Raw genomic sequence first — 21,438 nt, 5'->3', positions numbered from 1 at the left:
CTTACCAAATTCTGACTCTGCTGTGTTGTCTGCTCCCAAATTACTGCCATCAAGAATGGCATGTCCTTATGTACCACTACTTAGACTATTCAATGAACATTTTTCAGTTTGCTGGTGACTATGGACATGGATTAGTTTTGCCAAAATCCTTTTTACAGTAATAGGGATTTTAAAGAGGCTTGTCCATTAGCTGTCCTCTTCTGGTGCCCCTCCTGCAGCCCTTTTAAAAAGAAAAAAAATTGCATTAAAGTTACAAGTGGAGAAACTCCTACCTGTGGACACATAGGACTTGTGGCATTTTATATACTCTGTTTTCAAAGCAGAGTAGGACCCAGAGAGTTAGATCAGCATCTCCCCTAATGAGAGCAGTGAGGAAGTTCAGGGAAGAAATGCAGTGTGGATGATAGCTTTGTGTACAGCTCTGGCATGATGCCAAAACCTGTATAAATATAGCTCTGTGATGGGGTCATAAACAGTGTCTGCCTTCCCTTCTCAAACATCTTTTCTAAGCCTGTCTTCGTGCCTGATCTCTCTTACATGTGTGTGTGTTTGTATATCTTATTATATATAAAGAGATTACACACTGAATAATTACTCATTTTATATCCCAGCCCTTTAAAAACTTATCATGTGTTGTAGGTTTTGAGTTCCAGTCAAAACCTTACATGAGATCTAAGGCATAGCTGTTGTTTGGCAAAAATGGTCACCAAGTAATAGTGACAGGACTGTGTGGAGATGTTTCTAAGAGACATATCTGTATATTTAAACCCAGATTAATAAATGTCACTACATGGGCAGGAGGGAAAAAAATTAAGCATCAGCATTTTCAGTTGCTTCATGTGTTGTTCTGGAATTGAGTGAAGGCCCCAAGTGGCACAGAAGTAAACACCCATCTAATTTATTTGCAGTATAATTTATCATTCTGCATGTGTTTGTGTAAGTTCAGCATCTGTTTTCAAGAAATCATTTTTGTGCTGATTTTATTTAAAAATGTTTGTGGTCTTGCTCTATATTCTTACATATATTTTCTCTCAACAGAGTTTGCCTTTAGGATAGTGAATGCTCCAATGGCCCTGGATTTAGCCTTTGGCATAGTGTGTGAGCTGCTCCAGCGGTGGGGGGAGATCCGTGCCGGTGTCCCAGTCCTGCTGGAGTGGCTTTTGGGAGACACTGACCTGCAAAGAGATGGGGAGACTTCTGCCCTGGTAATTTTAACAAGCAGTTGCTATAGCATGTTTGAAGCACTATAGTTCTGCAGTCTTGTGGTAGGAATAGAATGAAATGTCTCATCTGATGAAGCCTGATAATTGCTACTGCACTACTAACTGATTTACAGTCTTGTATAGAATTCACATGGATGTTATTTAGAGCAAAAAGAGTTTTATGTCTGTTTCCTGGTAATACCAGCATAAAATTAAAGAGATCAATAAGCAAACATTGAAATAAATCAAGTTACTTCACAAGGCATTGTTGACTGAAACATTCTGAGGCTGTGATGTAATTACATTCAGTATTATTGCAGATTATGGTTTCCCTTGAATTTAAACTGTTGTTGGGGATGCCAGGCACATCTGGGTATTCAAGACCAGTGTTCTACCAATGCTAGCTTTCCCAGAGATGGCATTTAAATATTTGGTAACTTTATGCCATCATCCATGTGACTGGTGCTGCACAATACATGAAACAGTCTTGCTTACATCAGTCATTGACCTCAGGATTGTTTCTGTGAAGCTTTGCCACTCTGGTTCTGTGAAAGGTGTTACCCTATAAATACACTGTGTTCTTTTTGTCTTGAAAAGACTGGAAAAGTCAAAATAATGCTGGACGGTAAACCAGCAGGAGCAGCTACATCTTTGAGAAGCTTGTTGGCAATTAATATGACCCTATGACCCATGAAATACATAATGAATCTTTTCTCAAGTCTGTAGTTTAGGTGTGCATTGCTGATGTTTCACTGACTGATGCAATTTTCATTTAATCCAGTCAAAAAGCTCCATGATATAGCAAATTACCATACTGCTTACAGAGGTCTTTGTGAAATATAATACTGTTTCATAGGGAAGGCAAGCACATGTGAAGGATTAGGGCTGCTGTTTACTTCCACTATTTCCCAACACTGGTGCCATAACTGCCTCATCTTTGAGGGTAAAATTTCTTTGGCAAAGCAGGAACCTTTTTACTGTGTTTTCCCAAACCTTTAAGAGAAGGCATATGAATGTTTACCTTGTTTTTTAATATAAAAAGCTGTTCTATGACAGCCTCAGTCATCATTTCTATATATAACCTTTTCCATATCTTTTATGATTTTCTTGTTGTTATCAAACCACGAGTCATTTTCTAATCACTGTTGGTTTTCTTTTTGTTAAGGAAGAAGATGATTCCCTGTTTGATAAAGGAGAAGTGAATTTTTGGGCAGAGAAGCTGACTCATGTGAGACAACTGAGTAAGCACCTTTTACATCTTGTATCAGTGACTCACCTCACCTTACCAGATCATGGGGAACTTAATCATCTATCAAGAATAGCACTGGACCAAGCCCAGCACATTGAACACCTTCTTGGAGCTCTACCTTCAGTTCCAGAGTTTTCCAGAACTCCAGAATTCACAAGATTGGCTATTCAAAAGGAGAGAATATCAGTCTGTCTTAAAATATTAAATCTGTTGAAGCCTGATGACACTTGCAAAAATGAAAATCTGGAAAAGTAAATTACTAAAACTTCATCCTCAGGGAGCTGCACACATTACTGGATGGGCAGGGAGACTGTATTCCAGCAATGTTCAAGGAATCAGGGATTGCTGTGATGACTTCAGGAAACCTGCAGTACCTTCAGTATTCAGGCTAGAACTACATTTTTTGTATTAATTAATTGTGCATTGATTTTTTTTTTTAATGGGATGTGCAGTGGAAGACTTTTCCTTTTAAATGCATTTGCTAATTTCATTCAGCTGGGCATTGTTTATTACAGCTACTTAGGAAGTAAAGCAGCTAAACTTAATATTTTCCATTCATCCAGGTGCAGGCCACCTGTAGTTCTGTTATGTTTTGTTCCACATTTTTACCTCCTGTATTTTAATACTGAGAAAAAGTTTATTTTTTTTGTCTCATTTCAAGATGTAGCTTGTGACTTATGAAATTAATATGCTTTTTAAAAACCTTTAAGTGTTTCTAATAGAAAAACAAACCGTGACTTCTTTGTTTATGGCAATTTTTAGAGTATATTTTAAATTTTACTGCATTTTCCTCTGGAGGAAGACAGGGATTTTCACTTTGGTAGTAACCTTGTTTTGCACATTGAAACAGCACTAGTTAGATTTCTGCATGCCTCTTTTCTCCTTTAAATCAAATAACTACTTTCATAAAATGGCTCTAAAATGAAGACTTGCTGTGTTCAAAACGAAGCAGCTGTTCCATTGCAAACGAAACAGTTCCATCTTTGCTTCAGACACCTTGCTGTGCAAGCGGGCCTGGAAAGCGAGGTCCTGCCGAGGAGCAGGGAAGGGTTCCAGAGGTGTTTCTGTGCCACAGCCCTCGCTTCTGGGAGATGCTGGAGATGCTCTCACCAGCTAGGGCAGCTGTAGGGACTGTTCTGAGTGCTTCATGGCCTTTCTGTGTCTAAAGCACAAAAAAGCTTGTTGTGCATTGAATGGTTTCTTTCTGCGAGCTGGAATTGGGTTTTGATATGAAAATGAGACATCAAAAATAAATCAATAGTGATGTGCAATGGTTATGTTACCTTCCCATAGCCAAGGGCTGTGACCAGACGTGTGGCTGGGCCTGCCACAACATGGATGTGCGGCCCTGTACGCCGTCATTTCGGTGTCCTTGGAAGAAGAACATGTCCGATGAACGCCTGGTTGCTTTCAGCCTCTTCACCTGATGGTGCTGAGCGCAGTTTAACCCCAAATCTCGGTGCCGCCCAGGTACTGCCCCAGCGCTTCTCCCGCGGCCGGGCCCGGCTCGGCCGGTGCGCCGCTGGGCCGCCAGGTGGCGCCACAGCACCGCCGCGCACGGGCCGGGCCCGCGCTCCCGCTGGGACGGGATCCGGGATCGGGCTCAGTTAGGGCAGGGTAAGGCTTGGGCGGCGCTGCTCGCAGTGCTGGGCGCTGCGGTGCCCCGCAGCCGATCGCTGCTCTTTTGAGTTTAGATACTCTGCTGTAAGTAGAGCCAAGCTGCCGAGTTGGGTCCAGTGGACAGCTGAACACTGCACAAAGTCACCACTTAAAAAAACCCCAACAAACAGAACTTAGGAATAAAAGTGTAGTATTTGCTCTAAGTTTCCAGAATTCAGGGTTACTTATATAAGAAGTAATTTATGGTGAATCTTGAGGCTTCAATAGGCAAAAGAGAAATGCTGGAATCTGAAACGATGTTTCACAGAATGCTCGCTATCCAACTTAACGAGCCATGCTGTGAGTTAGGCTAAAAATTAATTTGTATGCATCTGGTTTGAGCTCCTGGGGAAAGAATAGCCCAGATTGTGTCTGGAAGCCACTCTTAAAAAATAGTCAAGACCTGTACAATTAATTAACAGCTGCTGATTCTGCCACATCTTTCCATAATTTCTGAACTAGTGTGGCAACAGCTTCTGTAGTAGGAGACAAAAAGAACTTAGTATGTATCAAAATCACTGTAAGGTTCTGACACTTTGCTCATGTCAGTGGGTAGCATAAGACTATCTAGTAACATTGGGCTTCTTTTTTAATTGGGTAGAATTTAAAATGCATATGCATATATATTTGATACTGGCAAATCGATAAATGCAGCCAGGTGACTGCACAGTTATAGACCCACAGTGACCGTAAAACTCTGTGAAGCCTTGAGGACTTGGTTAATCAGTTACCAAATAGCTCGAAAACTTGCTCTTCCTTATTGTGGTTTTAAGACACAACTGGAACCTCTGACATCCCGCTTGAGTTTATAAGAGAGCAAATAAGAGTTATATCAGTGCACATACATTTCACCACACGGTGCTGATGATGGGTTACTGTGTAACTACTCAATGAAGAACCTTTAGACCCCGAGGAGCAATTGCAGGGGAGAGTTAGCAAAACCCGATGCCAGAGCACTTATCGGCCGTGTGTTTGATCAAAGTCAGTTTATCAAAGTATTCCTCCCAATGGCGTTGACACATTGATCCGTGCATGATTGTCACAGTAAACTGTTCCCTCGGTTGTCTGGCGGGCAGGATCAGCTCCGAGGTGATGTTTCCATCTCAGAGTTGTGTGGGAGGAGGAGGAAGAGTTTGAACTCGGGTCAGTACGGAGGCGACTCCGACCGGCCCCGGAGAAGGTTATGGGAAGCGATACGCGTTATGGCTGCAGCCCCGCGTTCCGGCGGCTCCCCGTGTGCGGGGCAGCGCCTGTTGCCGGGACGGGAGCCGTGGCCGCGGCAGGGCGGGAGGAGGGGAAGGAGTAGGAACGTGGGATGTGTACCCGCACCTCCGGCGGAGGAGCCGGCGGCCGCTGGGGGGCGGCACGTCCCCGCCGGCCGGCGGGCAGCGGGGCCGGGAGCGGGGCCAGGAGCCTGCCCGGCCGAGCCCAGCAGCGCTCGCCGAGCGGGGGACGGGCCCCAGGGGACTACCGGGACGCGGAAGGGAGCGAGGTTTGGGCTTTCCGCTGCCCAGCTCCTCGTCTTTCCCGGGAGATTCCGACCCCGGTTTCCGCGCTCGGCCGGCCGTGGGTGACGGCTCCCGGGCGGTGCGGGGTCCGGGCGGGGTCCCGCCGCAGCCTCCCTCCCGCAGCGCCGCGGGACGTGGAGGACGAGGGCAGGAAGCAGAGGAGCGCGTGAGCCGCTGGGCAGCGGGGGGCGAGTGCCAATCCCGTGGCGAGGGGCTCTGGTGACACCTCCGCCCCCAGGCCGAGCTTCTTTTCCTCTGCAAATGTGTTTGCACAGCGCCGCGCTCCTGCTGACGTGGTCGGGTTTGCTCCCTTGGAGTGCGCGGGACTGCCATCCCGGCTCGGAAGCGAAAGAGGATCAAACGCCTCTGCTGGCTTTAGCAGCCATAAAACTTTACACGTCCGTCCGCCTCTGTTCTCCTTCCCATTTGTCCCGGGGCCGAGCAAACACGGGAGGGGACGGGGGGTGCAGGGGAGCCGCCGCCGCCGCCGTTCCCACGTCGTGTTTGCGCGGCCTTATCGGCGCGGGGGGGGCGGGGGTGTTTTGCACGGCGGATCCCGGCCCGCCTTGGCCGGCGGCCGGCTCGGTCCCGGGAGGGCGCCTCGCCGCGGGGAGCGGCGGTGGGGGGGCACCTGGAGCGGCGGCCGGGGGACTCGGATGGGTCTCACAGGACCTTGGCGGGCATGAGGAAGGAAGGGGCCCAACGTGGAAAAGAGACGTGGGAGGGGTGCGGGGCGCGGGAAGGAGATGCACAGGGTTAGGTGGGGGTAGTTTATCAGGCCGCTGCGAGGATAATGCCACCTCGCCTCCGCGCCTGGCCGCCAACCTCTCCCAAACTTCAGAAAGAAAGTAAGCGCCAAACCCGAGGTCCCCGAAAAGAGGGAAGAAGCGGCGGGGCGCGCAACCCGCGTCCGGCCCTGTCCCGCCGACTGCACCGGGGCAGCGCGGTTCCGACCTTTGTTTCAAGCAATTACGTGGCAAAAGTTTATTTTCGGCGGGGCGCGGGGATGAAGTGTCCCTGGTGCTGCCGCGCCTCTCCCGCGGCCCCGCGCGTCCTGCCCTCAGCGGAGCCGCCACCCGGCCGGGGACGCGGCCGCCGTGCGCGGGCAGTGGGGACGTCGGGGAGAAGAGGGGCGCTCCGAGGGGCCGAGGCCGTAGGGCGCCGTGAGCGCTACCTCGGCTGGTTCCCCGCTCCCCCCACTTCGTACCGCCCGCGCTGCGGGCACACTGCAACTCGGGCGCTCACCACAAACCGGCCCCGCCGCCGCTGCCAGCGCCCTCTGTGAGAACCGGGGCGGCCCGGCCGGCGGGGTGGAGCGGGGCGGGCCCGGCGGGCTGGAGCGGGGCGGGCGGAGCGTGGCACCGCCCCCGCGACCAGCGGCGGCCGCGTTTATATGGGAGCCGCGCGGGGAGCCGCCGAGTTCCCGCAGTTCGCCCGCTGCTGTGCAGCCGCCGTCGCCGCCTCGGCCCGGCACCCGCCGTCCCGCCGGGAAGGAGTCGGGACCGTTTCGGATCTCAAGCAGACGGCCCTCTCCTATTTAGTCGTGGCTTTTCCAAACCCTCCGAGGAGAGCGGGATCTTTCGGTCCTTCCTGTATATCCGACCATTACAGGATCTAGAAATGTCGACGACACTTTTATCTGCCTTCTACGACATTGACTTCTTGTGCAAGGTAGGGGAGAGCGCGTTTGGCTGGGCGGGACGCGGTCTGCCGCTGCCGCCATGTGCAGAGCGGCGCTCCGGGCTACCGGGGCAGCGCGGCGGGGCGGGAGGCCCGTGCCGTGCCGGGCCGGGCTCTGCGGGCGGGTCACGGTCTGACAGCCGGCCGGGGACAGCGGCTGACGCATGGCTGCGAGCCCCGGAATGCCGCCCCATGGCCTCCCGGCGGCCGCGTTCGGGGCGGGCTGGTCCTGCAGCCCCTGTCCGCATGTTGCGCTGCTAGGAGGAACTTTTGAAAAAAGTTGCAAATGCAGCAGAGCTGGCGCAGGGGCTTCTCCCGGCGCTGTGCTGCCCCGCTGGCGCTAGCGGCAGACCCGCTTTGCGGGGCGGCCGGGAGGCGCGACCCCTGCCTCGACTCCCGCGGCGGTGGGGAGCCGTGGCCGTGGACAGGCGGTCACCCGCAACACCCTCTCTCTCTCCCGCTGTCTCCCCCACCCCCTCCCCTCTCCCCGCCCCGGCAGACGGAGAAGTCCCTGACCAACCTCAGCAGCATGCTGGACAAGAAAGCCGTGGGGACCCCGGTGACCCCTCCCAGCTCCAGCTTCGCGCCGGGCTTCCTGCGGCGGCACTCGACCAGCAACCTGACGGCGCTGGCCGGCGGCTCCAAGTTCCCCAGCCCTACCGGCTCCAGCTCTTCTTCCACATCCTCCTCGTCGTCGTCGTCCTCCTCCTCCTCCTCGTTCGGCAATCTGAAGGAGACGGGCTCTGGCGGAGGCGGCGGCAGCAGCAGCCCCACGGCCCTGCTCAACAAGGAGAACAAGTTCCGGGACCGCTCCTTCAGCGAGAACGGCGAGCGCAGCCAGCACCTCATGCAGCAGCTTCAGCAGCAGCAGCAGGCGGCCGGCAAGGGGAGCGGCTCCGGCGGCGGCGGCGGGGCCCCCATCAACTCAACGCGCTACAAGACGGAGCTGTGCCGCCCCTTCGAGGAGAGCGGCGCCTGCAAGTACGGCGAGAAGTGCCAGTTCGCTCACGGCTTCCACGAGCTGCGCAGCCTCACCCGCCACCCCAAGTACAAGACCGAGCTCTGCCGCACCTTCCACACCATCGGCTTCTGCCCCTACGGCCCGCGCTGCCACTTCATCCACAACGCCGACGAGCGCCGCCCGGCGCCCGGCGGGGGCACGGCCGCCCCCCCGCCCGCCGCCGCGGCCGGGCCGCACCACCACCCGCACCACGCGGCCCCGCACCCCGCCGGCAGCACCGGCGACCTCCGCGCCTTCGCGCCCCGCGAGCACCCGCTGGGCGGCGGCGGCTTCGGGCACCCGCGCGGCGGCGAGCGGCCCAAGCTGCACCACAGCCTGAGCTTCTCCGGCTTCTCCGCCCACCACCACCACCATCACCCCCCGCACCCCCACGGCACCGCCCCGCCGCCGCCGCCGCCCGGTGGCCGCCTGGACGCCGCCCTGCTGGAGAGCCCCGGCGGTTCGCGCACGCCGCCGCCGCCCGCCTCCGCCTCCTACTGCGAGGAGCTGCTCTCGCCGCCCTGCGCCAACAACGCTTTCGCCTTCTCGGGGCAGGAGCTGGGCAGCCTCATCGCCCCCCTCGCCCTGCACACCCAGAACTTCGCCGCTGCCGCCGCCGCGGCCGCGGCCGCCGCCGCCTATTACCGCTGCCAGCAGCAGCCGCCGCCGCCCGGCGGGGCCTGCCCGCCGCCCCCCGCCTCGCCGCCCTTCAGCTTCCAGCCCCTCCGCCGCCTCTCCGAGTCGCCCGTCTTCGACGCGCCGCCCAGCCCGCCGGACTCGCTCTCCGACCGGGAGAGTTACCTGAGCGGCTCCCTCAGCTCCGGCTCCCTCAGCGGCTCCGAGTCGCCCAGCCTGGACTCGGGCCGCCGCCTGCCCATCTTCAGCCGCCTCTCCATCTCCGACGACTGAGGGAGCACGGGGCAACGGCCGGGGGGGCCCCGCGGCGGCCCTGCAAGCAAGTTACCGAACGAAGAAAGCGAAACCTCTCCTTCCTCTCTATTTTTGGTTGGTTTTATTTTATATATCTATCTATCTATACACCGAGAGCTGAACAAAACGAGAAACAAAGCATTTTGCAAAAGGGCAAATGACACGAACTGAACAAACCTATTTTTATAGAGAGACCTTGGAAGAAGGGGATTTTTGTTTCGGGGTTTTTTTTTGTTGTCGTTCTTTGGAGACAAGTTATGATACGCACCAGCAGCAGCCATTCCATCTGTGTTCGAAAAAAAAAAAGAAACAAACAAAACAGCATTAGAAAAGACAGCACCAGAAAGCAACAAACAATCCGGGGAGTGCCGGTTCGCCAGCCCAGCTCCTCCAATCCTGCAGACACACAGAAAAAAAGTTACAAACTAGTTTCTTTCAATCCAGTTCAAATAAAAACACAGAACATACTAAACCTATAAGCTTTTTTTTTAGGAAAAAAAAAAAAAAGAAAAATCCAACATCCTGCCAAGAATATGCCTTGATAACAACCTTCTTTTTTATATATATCTATATATTATTATTATAACAAATGCTAAAACCTTCATTCCAAAGTTTAATATTGGTTCCATTGCCACCACTTAGTGGATGTTTGGCTTTTAGAACAATTTTTTGTTGTTGCTTTATTTGGAAGCACTCAACTGAGTTTAGTTTGTAATTGTTGGAGAATAACTGCTGATTTTTTAAAATTTTTTTTAGCTGTTTGAGTTGATTGCATGTATGAGTCACTGCACACAACTCAATATGAAACTATTTAACTTATTTATTATCTTGTGAAAAGTATACATTGGTAATTTGTTCATACTGTATTTATCGGGTATGATGAAAAGCAATAGATATATATTCTTTTATTATGTTAAATTATGATTTTCATTATTAATCGGCAAAATGTGGAGTGTGTTCTTTTCACAGTAATATATGCCTTTTTGTAACTTTCACTTGGTTATTTTATTGTAAATGAGTAAAATTCTTAATTTAAGAGATGGTATGTAATATTTATTTCATTAATTTCTTTCTTTGTTTACGTAAATCTGAAAGATTGCATGGTTTCTTTATAGAAATCGGTCTCGATGCTGTGGAAGTAGTTTGCGGAATTTCTATGGGTTTTTTTTTTAGAATGTAAATGGTTGTAGCCCGTCCGAGTTGAAAAACGAGAGAAAAAAAAAAAAAAGAAAAAAAAGACTGACTTAGCAATCAGACTTCAAAGTGGCAAATCTAATTCAGACTTGTTAAAAATAACCAAAAAGTATTTTTGTTGCCTAACTCCACGAATCACACTGTGATATAGTCTCAAAGTATGTAGCAATAATTGGGGGTCCCAGTATTATGTCTCACAGTGCCTTCTTGAGGGTCCACGCTTGCCTTAAATATCTCTCAACCAAATAAGTATTTTTCCTAATGCTTGAGATAATTTGAATGTAGGGATGGGTTTTAAGTACAGCAAAATTTCGCCACTCTATTTTATAAGAACAGAGGCCATCTTTGGATCTGACACTTTCTATAATACAGGAACATATCTTGTTTATTGAATTCCAAAACCTGTAATTTTTTTTTTCCTTATGTAGAAAGTTGGGAGTTTTCCAAAAGTTTCCTGGACGGTGGATGAATGAGCAGTAGCTTAGTTTTGTTTGTACATAGGTACAGATTGAGCACTATGTACTCTTTTGGACTACTTTAACAGAAGTATGTTTTGAATGTAACTAAAGGATAAGTCAACTTGAGTTGTAATATATTTTTTGGGAGTCAGTTCACTACAGATTATGTGAGACTGTAAACTTTGTACTGTAAATGTTTTGTAGTTCTCCCAATAAAATTTTTTGGAAAAAAAAAAAAATCAACAACCCCAGTAACCCTTCAAAGTGCTGAAGCCCTGGCTGCCAGGCAGGAGTGTTTCTTGCTGAACACCGCCACCCCCAATCACAGATATGTCTAGCTACAGATTAACCAGTTTGCACTGCCGCTCCTGCAGCCCTCGCTGGTCCCTGGCCAAAGTTAATAAACGCTTCCAGAAGGTTCGGGAATGTCAGCGGTGTACTGTATCCTGCTTTGCTTTGGTTTTTTCTTTTTCCTTTTTTTTTTTTTTTTTTAAATTTTTTGGGGGTTTTTTTAATTATTATTTTTAAGAGAGAATCAAGCCTCTGCTGCTTCTAGTGTAACAGCTGGAGTGGAAAAATCTAGCAGTGGCATTTATCAATCACATCGCTTATGGGGCTATGTGAATGTGCCATTAGCCTTCCTGCCTTGTTTGGGGTAAGGAGGAAATGGCAGTTTGGGTAATAAAAAGCCATAATTAAGGTTTACCCTTTGTCCCAAAAGCTTTGTTCCTCTTCACTCACAGGAATGCGGACTTCTGCCTCAATGCTCCCATCACCCAGCTGAGGGCATATCTGTGTTAATCGGGCTAGCATTAAATGTGCTAATCAGTTTTCAGGGCTTGGGTTTTAAACAAATTACCTTTTCGAGGCTGTATTTATATAACTAAATACTTGGCAGCCTGGGGACTGTGTGAGTATTAATACTGGAAGAATTTTAGCTAATATCTCCACAGTTTGGCACCCTATTCCAATCAGTCCCTTAAACTTTTAAGTCATGATTTCTACCGGCTTCTTTTTGTTCTTTTGTCATACTAATAATAAATGTTGTTAACATTATGGCATTTCTGCGCTGCCTGGGCCGCCACAGCACTTTCTATAAATACAAGATAGAATGTAATACCAGTGCCATATGTTTGTGTAACAAACCTTGGACTGACACTTAGTTTAAAATTAAAACAAACGTAAGCAATGTATGACAACACAGCCCAGCTACAGCAATCACCTTTTTTTTAATGGCTCCAGTCTGACATTTTGGCTCAGAATTGCTCCCTCTGATTCCCAGACTGATTTCTGATGAAACTTCTTTTTGTTGCTGTCTGCACAGTGGCACTGAGCTCTGATGGGTCCTTCCCCAGGCATCCCTGGTACAGATGCTTTGGCTGCAAGGAACAGGCCCGTGCCAGTGTTTTGGAGGAACAGAGAGTGGCTGTTGGTTTGACCGGTGTCTAAGCTGATGTCTTAACTCACTTTTGGGATTTTGAGATTAATTTTCACACTAAAACTGCCTATATAAGGAGTGCACGCCTCATTTAATTTCAGATTTTCTTTCTTCTCTAGGTACAGTTTTTGCTTCTCTCACTCACCCGCCCATTTCCCTTAGCCTGCCTTTTCCTTGCCACGGTAGATAAGGACCTTATTTATTTTCTATATTTCCCTTATCTGGGACAGCTGTACTCGCAACAGTGCAGTACTTCCATTTTCCCTGTGGTTTTCTGTTGGTTGAATGGGACCTTGGTGAGGGTGCTGGGCTTGGCTTTGGTGTCTCCTGGCTGGAAGAGGAGCTCTGGAAGCTTTAGAGCAGCTGCCCCACATGAATCACAGCCGTGCTGGTGTCAGTGCCAGTGTTCTGTGTGTCAGAGAGTTGCTGCCAGGACAGGAGGGGTGATGGCCCAGCGGTGTCTCCCAGCTGGCTGCTGGCATGCCAGTGTGTGGGGACAGCTGGGCCCGAGCTGCTCTGTGCCCCAGTGACACTCTGTGCTGCACCCTGCTCTGTGTGTGTCCCAGAGGGTGCTGCAGCCTGGCCCCTTGCAGTTCCACTGCTCAGAAATCCAGGAGTCCTTGAACTGGGAAGATAAAGCGTCTGTTTCTTGTGCTGCACAATCAAGTGTTAACCTTTAAACTGGTGACTTATGTTGTTGACTTAAGCAAATGTTCTCTTGCTTTCATTTCAAAATTCAGCAAAGCGTGTAAAGCTGGTCAGGCCATTCAGAACTTTCTGATACATTGCAATAAATCGATAAATACTGTGTAAAAATAAACTGGTTTTTTTTCAAGAGCTTTGTGTTAAGAAGGAACTCTAAGGTTTCTGCTATTGCCCATCAGAGTTGTGCTATCTCTCCTAATCACTGGAGCACTTAAAATTACTTTAAAAGTCTGGAAAATTGGGCCTTTACTAATCTTTGGTTAGGACTAAGGCTTGCATGTTTGTTTTATTTTATAGTCTGAAAGAAATGGTGTCAGAGTCTTAAACTGGTAGAAATGGATGTAATGGTATAGGTGTTGAAATAGGGTTTGATTTTAAATGGTTTGATAGGATCATTAGGAGATTTTCAAATTTATTGAATTAGTAGTTTTGATTTTTTATCCCCGATCCTCTCAGCTTCTTGGGGCCTTATTATTTGTTGGTTTTTCTCAGCTTGCCTGTGTCAGATACAGTGGTGTGCTATGACTCCTGTTGAGTGGAGGGATTGCCCACAGCAGACACACACACTCCCAGCAGAGTGCCATGGAGCAGAGGGATGCTGCTCCTCACCAGCTGCATCCTGGTTGAAGCATGAGCTGATTGCACTGTATGCCCAGGGTTCCCTTCATTTCAGCTGTGGAGCCTGGGTATGCAGAACGGGCTGTGTCACTCGTCCACAAGGGCAGTGGCCACAGGAGGAGCTGGTGGCCACAGGTGGGGCTGATAGGCTGCTCTCTGCTGTGCTGCTGAATGCAGAGGGCAGCAAACCAGGGGTTAAATACACAGGAGGTGGGAGGGGAGCCCTTTTCCAGAGCATCTTTTAAATGTCCAGTGCAACTCCACATTACTTTGAAAAAGAAGCTACGGCCCTCCTTCCATTTACTGCCCCCACCCCATCTCATCATTAGGGGTGCAGCTGTGATTTTTTCAAAGAAAGGGGGGTTTGACAACCTCGTTTTCAAAGAAGGCCCGAGATTCTAGTTATGTTTATGACCAAAATGTGCTTTTATTTTTTTCCTTTTGCTACTATAGCATTAAAGCTAAAGGACTTCCACTCTATATTTTTAACAGTGTGGTCCATCTCTTCTTGCTGACCTTGAGTGTATTATTTGAAGGAGCTTCAGGCAGTGGTGCTCTATCATTAATAAGATAGGACATTTCAGGTTTTGCCTGCTGAGCCTACAGACCTCGGCAGCACATTAACTCTGGAAACTGAAACTTAATTTTCTGACCCTTCAGCTTAAACTCAGATCCTCAGAGTTTAAAGGTGAAGATACTGGGCTTCTTGCTTTATTAAATCTGAAATACAGTTACCTCTTCCCTTTGCCAAGTGTGCAGCAGGTTGGTACCAGTCCAGAGAGGGGCAGGAATATCCTGAATGACCACAGCCAGGGACCTGAGTGCTCATCTGCTGAAGAAGTAAGTGAAGGATTGGGATGAAAGTTGCTTACTCAAGGTGATGTAGCAGTTTCTCCACTCTGTTCCTCCCTGGCCCTTTCTGACCCTGCTCTGGAAGAGCATCCAGGCACCCTGCTCACACCACATGGCCCAGGGTGGGTGGGGTGGGTGTTCTGTCCACTGCCACCAGAAGGTCCCCTTGCCCCTAGCCAGCTCTGTTGCTTGCCACGTTTGCCTGAGTGTTGATGCATTTTATTAACCAGGCAGAAAAAATCCTGGTGTTTTCTCCTGGAGTGGAGTTGAAGTGGGCCAGTCAGGAGTCTGATGATTTTCAGAGCTGGTGCAAGGGAGGAGGAGAAGGAGGAAGAGCCCCACATCCTGGACAAAGGCAGGAGTGATGGGATAGAGGACAAGGTCTCCCCACCAAGCTGCTGGATTGGTTTATCCCTCCTCCTGTGTGATTTTTTTTGTTTGAAGAAACATTGTTTCCTCACAGTTCTTTGGGAAATTCTCAGTGTGCCCATGTTAGAACTGCTTTTTTATATTGGTGATTATAAATCACTCACAGGAACCTTGAGTACTTCTTGTGCCATTTGAACACACACCAGCATTTAAGGGAAGGCTCATTTCAACACAGAGTTTAATTAATGATTAATGTGACTGTATCCCTGAATAGTTTGGTTTACAGGAAATCAAGCAATGGTTATATGGCAAAACACAGCATCTTCTGAGAAGTTCTCAGTGTTAAAGGAAACACTTGTTATCAGCTGACATAGATTTAGCAGGTTGTGTGAGTTTTGCAGCATATGTACTAAAGAACATTGGTTTATCGGTCTAATTCCTTTATTAAAAATAATTTAATATTGGAGAGGAGGGTGGAGGAATGAGATTCCTCCCTTAAGGTCTAGAGGGCCCTGTCTCTAAAAAGAATTTTTTTGTTTCAAAGCTTAGTCAAACTTATATGAGTCATTTCATCTTTCCTTTCAAAGGGCCATAATGGGTGTTAATGGAGGCATTTCGGGGTGAACCCTGCAAAATTTGCATTCCTCAGGAAACCAGGGAAAATTACCCTGACAAATCTCCTCTCTGTTGCTGAAGAGGGAGAGATGACATCTGCTGACTAATTTCTATTCTGTGCACCATCTGAGAAGGAAATACAGGGTAATTCAAACCCCCTTTTTCCTGCCATGGTTAATAACATAAACAGGGAGCTGGGTATGCTGAAATCTAAATACAAGGGTCCTGTATCAATGGATTATTACTTTATCTTTTCTGAATGACGTCCACTTGAATACCTGGAATCGTAATAGCTAGTCAAGATAAGAAATGGAAGGAAATTCAATAACAGTAAGAGGCCTGGTAACTTATGAGATCTTGATTAGCCTTCAACTGCACCTAAATGTTTGGAAAGGATCCCCTGTACTGTATGCAGAGGGAGCTGAATAGCATTGTGAAAACCATTGCCTCATTGTAGGGGAGCACAAACAACTGGCTTTTGTCATTATTTAGGCTTTCTTGTGTTCACTTATATATGTGAACCTTCTGAGTCTTCTGTGGATGAACATTTTTCACCTTAATTTTTCATTGCTTTAAAATTGTGGCTTTGCTGGTGGAGCTGGCGGGTGGCTCTGGCCCCTGCAGTGATCTCAGAGCTCTGGCTGGCTGGGGCATACAGGTACAGTGCTGAACCTCCTAAATACCATCAAATCTGCAATTGGGCTTGCTCTTGGTGGAGTCAGTACTCCTGCTGATGCCTTTGGGCAGTGGTTTACTCTTCCCATGGCTGAGGGAGCATGGGGAAGGAAGAAGAGAACTCTTGCCCTTCCAGCTGCCTGCCCTGGGAGTGTCCATGAGCTGGGCTGATGCCTTGCTGCTGCCCAGCAGTGTGGTGGGAAGGGTGGGCATCTGCCAAAGGGAATGCCCAGATAGCTCCTTCTTGGGCAGCAGAGCCCTGGGGTAGTTTGTGCCTGTCCTGTGCCTGCACCTGAATGAGGGCAAATTGTTCCATGTGCTGGGTGCCACTTGGCTCTGTTGCAGAGGTGGCACAGCAGCACGGACAGGGAGGGCTCCAGGAGAGTGCTGGCTCTGCTGCTCTGCTAAGAGTGCTAACAGCACTGTATAAATCTCAGGAGATGAATTCAGAGTTAACAAATACTTTTTCTAAAGGTCAGATTAGATGAGGAATGCAGTGATTTGCCAATCCAAATGAGCACTAACTCAAAAAAGACAGGAATTTGTTTTCTGCTAGATTAGTGCTCTGATCTGGACTCATCCCATTGCCTTATGGCTGTGCCACAAAAACAGGATGGAGGGCAGGAGTTACATGAGGTGTGAGTTACATGAGGCTCAGAACTCTGCTTTCACCATCAGGGCAACTTTATATTGACTTGAGATGCCTGTGAAACCACAGCCTAAGTTGTGTTCTGCTTTCTTCACATGCACTTGAAATCTCAGGATTTATCAAATGATATCCACAGAACAGGGGGAGGCAGAGCCTTGTGCAGTGAGCTGTGTTGAGCTTTCTAGAGCTGAACCTCAATATTTTACTTCAGTTTTGCTGTTCAGCATTTGGGCATGTGTGGATAGGGAGACTGGGGAAATGATGTTGAGGAAGGAGAAGCCCAGAAACTTGGAAAGGCTGACTCCTTGGGAACTGATTTCCTTGGGAAATGGTGCACAGCTTTGGTCAATGTAAACACCAAGACATGACCTCTCCTGTTTACTCCAAATATTTCTTATAGTAACCTGCATCTTAAAATAAAATTCAAGATGGAATTTAGAATTCATAGCACAAAAGTTGTGAGTAAACTGTTCACTACAAGAGCGTTGCAAAGCAAGTAATAAATGTCTCTTTTTAGGGGGTCTATCTCCATCTGCAAATATGAGGCAAGGCCAAAATGTAAACCTGTCATTTAAGGGTTGTTTCATTTGCAGTAAATGTTTAATGATGACTGTGAACAAAGCACAGTGAATATCTGCAAGAATGCAACTCTTTGACTTTCACAAATGAACAATCACAAAAAATGAAAGGGACAATGCACATGAAATCTCCATCTCTACAGAAGAACGTAACAGCAACTCATTAAAAAGTTTCTCTCTGATTTCCCATCCTACAGTAGATATGAGCACACAGTGAGGGACAAGTGTGAATTGGGTTCTTATGACTAAAACAAGTATATCCCAAAAGTTCAGTACCTGGGGAGTTCATAGGACTTGGTGGAAGAAATCCTCATTCTTAAAGCAATTACAGAAATGCAGCCTGACTGGTGAGTACAACCTGTTGTTGCAAGAATAATGGTGAGAGATTTGGAAAGGGGTTCTTTCAAACCACTGGTAAATACCAGCTCTCAAAGAGGCAGCTGGAGTACCACTGACAGTGGTATATATAATGAATGTACAGTGGTACATAGGTGTGTTAGTGGGTGCTAAAATTCTGATCTGGGGAGCAGTTCCTTCTAGTTTAATAAAGAATAGATGCTGTTATGTTGGTAGGAAGAAATAAAATGTGATAATTAAGAAATGGTTTCACTGTTAATAGCTGTAGAGATGGGCAGTTTAGATGAGATTTACAGATTTACTTCTTAAAATGCATGTTACCAAAGCTTTTCAGAACACAGACATTTATAGAATCACAGAATAGTTTGGATTGAAAGGGTCCTTAAAGATCATGTAGTTCTGCCTCCCTGCCAGGGGCAGGGACACCTTCCATTAGACCAGGCTGCTCAGAGCCCCATCCAACCTGGCTTTGAGCATTTCCAAAAGCACTTTGTAACATGGAATATTGTCACCTTTCAGCTCTGAAAGCTCACTGGAAAGAGCAATTGTTAAAGCTGTGTGGAATTCATAGATACCAAGCAGATAGTGCTATCCAGATGGAAAAGCAAATGCTAACTGCCTTGGAAAAGTTTTCTTGAAATTATAGGAAATGCACTTTCTGTAACTCCAGAATTAGTTGTAGAAAAGGAAAAAGAGGGAGGGTGCAAATCAGCTGGTTAGGATTACAATAACACAGGAAAATGTGTCCTAATTGTGCCAGCGTTACGGAAGTGAGGGACAGCATCTTGTGAGTTACAAACTGCAGCACATTGCCTTGGCTGTGGGGAGAAAAGTAAAAAAAAAATGTAAATACTGTTGTGTGCAACTTCCTCTTCCTCTCATACTGCAGCCAACATAAAAAAAAATAATTTAAGCATCGCACAACTTCCTAGTGTAGTTGGCTTTTATGATGCAAAAGATCCATCATTTTATGAAATGGACAATTCTCAGGGACTAAGATGTTCCAACAGAACTCAATCTTATTGAATTAATTTGTTCTCAGTTCTCTTAATGAGCCTGATTAAGCACAGGTGGAAAAACTTGTGCTTCAAAATGACTTGCAGAGAGCCAGCTGTCCTGGGGAGGTGTGGGTGAGAGGAGGGTCAGGTTGTTCTGAAACCTGCTCTGTAATTGTGTCTGTGAGCCCCAGGGGCCATTGTGCCGTGACTCAACAAAATATGTAAGTAAGTGATTTCTTAGAAAATCTTCTCTGGGGAATTAGTGAATTTTGAGGAATGGAAGTCTTGATTTTCTGAAGAATTTGTTGTACTAATTGGGATGAGTGGGGAATTTAGGGCAATACTGGTGCCCTTGTTGGTGGAGCTCTCTTATCCCACCATCAGTGTTTTGTAATGTCAACTGTACATCTGGCTTGAATTTGTATTTGAATTCTGGTGTGGAAGAATTTGCAGTGACCAGAGCTGGGCTGTAGTGGTGGATTTAAGTTTACAAGAAAGTTTTCTCCTTCAGCCTGAAGCCTTCTTGGAAAGGGCTCTCTGCATTCACTCAGCATGAGAGGTATGCAGCTGGTATTTAGAGTGGGCCAAGAAAAGTAAGAGAAATCCTAATTTGGTTGGTAAATATAGTGATACCTGATAAATATAAGTGCTTCAGTGAAATGAGAGAAAACCTGCTTTCGAAGAATGAGCTCTTTTCAAGGGTGAGGTTGGAGTTGTGTTGCAGCCCCAGGCATGGTGCTGAGAGCACTGACAGGGACCCAGACCCTGCCCTGAGAGAGCCCAAACCTTTCGTGTTTAGCCTTTAGTGTCTCTGTTGTCTTCAAACACACACACTCCCCTCCCCAGAACTTGTTGACTTTTAAATAAATTTCATTTCTAGTGTGCCATGTACCTGGATGGGAGTGGCCTAAATGAGCTGGGGTGGTTTGGGATCTGGAAGATTCTGGAAATCCTGGAATAATGTAATCCTTGTGAGTTTTTGTTGTGTTGTTTGTTTTGCTGTGGTTTTTTTTTGTTTTTTTTTTTTGTTTTGTTGTTTAACCAAATGGAAACAAATGGGAAAAGCTGAGTAAAGTGAAAACTTCTAAGGTAAAGCTCCTGTATGACTCAGCTCTCCTTGCCTGTGGCTGTGACTGCAGCCTGTGCTGTCCATCCTGGTTCACTGTCTGCATGGAATGGGTCACACTAGATCCTGCTCTGTTGGTAGAGCTCCCTACCTCTCCATGTTTGTTGGAGCTCCTATTTCTCTCTAGTCTCACTGGGTGGTTTGGAGAATCTCCCTTTCTGAATAAGAGGTGGAGGAAAAGGGTAATGCCTAATTAAAAGTAATAAATTCCCCTGAGTGGGCAAGCTCTTTTGCTGAATTCATCTTTCTCACCCACCACCCCAGTTTTTAGTAGCATTCCAGTGACACTGCCTGTGTTCAGAGACTGCCAATGTGTGTTGTAGTCACTCAGGAAGCTGTAACTCCTTCTGGTGGGCCTGGAAGAAATGCCCCATTCTGCAGGGCTTGGGTCAGGCTGGTGGCACCAAAGCAATGTGGGGAGATGTGCATCACCCCCTCTCTCATCTGCAGTGCATCCTGCAATAGGTAGTGCAGCCTCTGGCTGCTGCTTCTCGTGGCTTGCTGCCAGCCCAGCATGGTTTTCCTTCAATCAAAGGGAGGCCCCACACCTGCCAGTCCCATGCCCTGAAGGTGTCCTGTGCTGGCCAGTGTCCTTCATTCCCATGGGCTGTTTGCTCTGCTCATGTCTGTTATTGTTGTCTTGCCAACCCTGATCTGGGCAAAGTTATGGGAATGGTTTAATTGTATCTTCAACTGGATGTTCAGCAACTTCACTGATCACTTCCAGTCTGTCATTGAATACAACAGATTGTGACCTTCCTATTTCTAAAAAAGTGCTCTCCAAAGAGCGTTGTAAATCCCTCTGCCTTCCAGCAAAACTGCTTTAACAATTTCTAGCTGGCTTATGGCTATAGGACAGCCATAAGGTCGGATGCCTTGTATCTCTGTTGTGTATGTTCTGCTTCAGTTAAAAATTACCTTTTGATGTCTGAAGGACCAAGGCAGAAGCTTTTCCCCCCTCCACTTTATTTGACCAAAGATATGCATACGTGCAGTGATGCTTGTTTGCTGTCTTTGCATGTGCTGGCTGAACTTTCCCAGGCCAGACTTGGATCTGGTTGCTAAAAAACTGAGTGCAGTTGCTACAGTTCATGGGGTTATTGGTCTGGCCTCCCATTTAAAATTTATCATCTTCCTCAGCATGTTGTTCTTAGCATTAACCTTACTTTTTGTCTTTTCACACATTCCCTGGTAGAAAACGTGCAGCCTGGTGTTAGGGGCAGGAACAGCAGATTTTGGATGAGCTACGCCCTGTACCAAGCTATACAAAGCTGTTTATTGATCTTGTGATTGTAGAAATGAAAGAGGTGCTTGTGTGATAGCTGGGCTGGTGTGTGGTATGTGTGGCTTATTTATTTATAGTTTCTATATTTAAGTACAGCTGCATAGTTATTTAGTGTAGATTAATAATGTATATGCTTTTAATAATATCAGCTTGAGAATCCTGCTGTCCTTTTGGCTTCAGTATGGGCAAACACCTTGGCTGGCCATGATGCGCTCACAGGATACTCACAGAGGTAAAATTCCTTGTGTGAGGATAGACTCCCTGGCTGCTCATGGTGCTGTTTGATAGTACTC

At 47.6% G+C, this 21,438-nt stretch overlaps 2 protein-coding genes across 4 annotated transcripts in view; both read left to right on the top strand.

The window, feature by feature from the left end:
- THADA (THADA armadillo repeat containing) overlaps window positions 1-3,722 on the top strand; it is a 153,162-nt gene extending 149,440 nt beyond the window's left edge. For all 3 annotated transcript variants that reach the window (XM_071427312.1, XM_071427333.1, XM_071427323.1), the window contains exons 37-38: window positions 1,039-1,205; window positions 2,368-3,722. In XM_071427312.1, coding sequence (XP_071283413.1) covers window positions 1,039-1,205; window positions 2,368-2,706 — 506 coding nt within the window. In that variant the 3' untranslated portion in view covers window positions 2,707-3,722. The remainder of the gene's footprint in view (window positions 1-1,038; window positions 1,206-2,367) is intronic.
- A 3,308-nt stretch (window positions 3,723-7,030) lies between these two features.
- ZFP36L2 (ZFP36 ring finger protein like 2) lies at window positions 7,031-9,374 on the top strand. The gene is made up of 2 exons (XM_071427345.1): window positions 7,031-7,289; window positions 7,798-9,374. The coding sequence occupies exons 1-2, from the start codon at window positions 7,239-7,241 to the stop codon at window positions 9,205-9,207; spliced, it is 1,461 nt and encodes a 486-aa protein (XP_071283446.1). The 5' UTR covers window positions 7,031-7,238; the 3' UTR covers window positions 9,208-9,374.
- The last annotated feature ends 12,064 nt before the right edge of the window (window positions 9,375-21,438 follow it).

The sequence above is a fragment of the Agelaius tricolor genome, unplaced genomic scaffold, assembly GCF_023055355.1.
Source record: "Agelaius tricolor isolate 1412-34295 unplaced genomic scaffold, bAgeTri1.0.p SCAF_1, whole genome shotgun sequence".
In the NCBI taxonomy this organism is placed as follows: domain Eukaryota; kingdom Metazoa; phylum Chordata; class Aves; order Passeriformes; family Icteridae; genus Agelaius; species Agelaius tricolor.
This window is presented reverse-complemented; position numbering and strand designations above follow the sequence as displayed.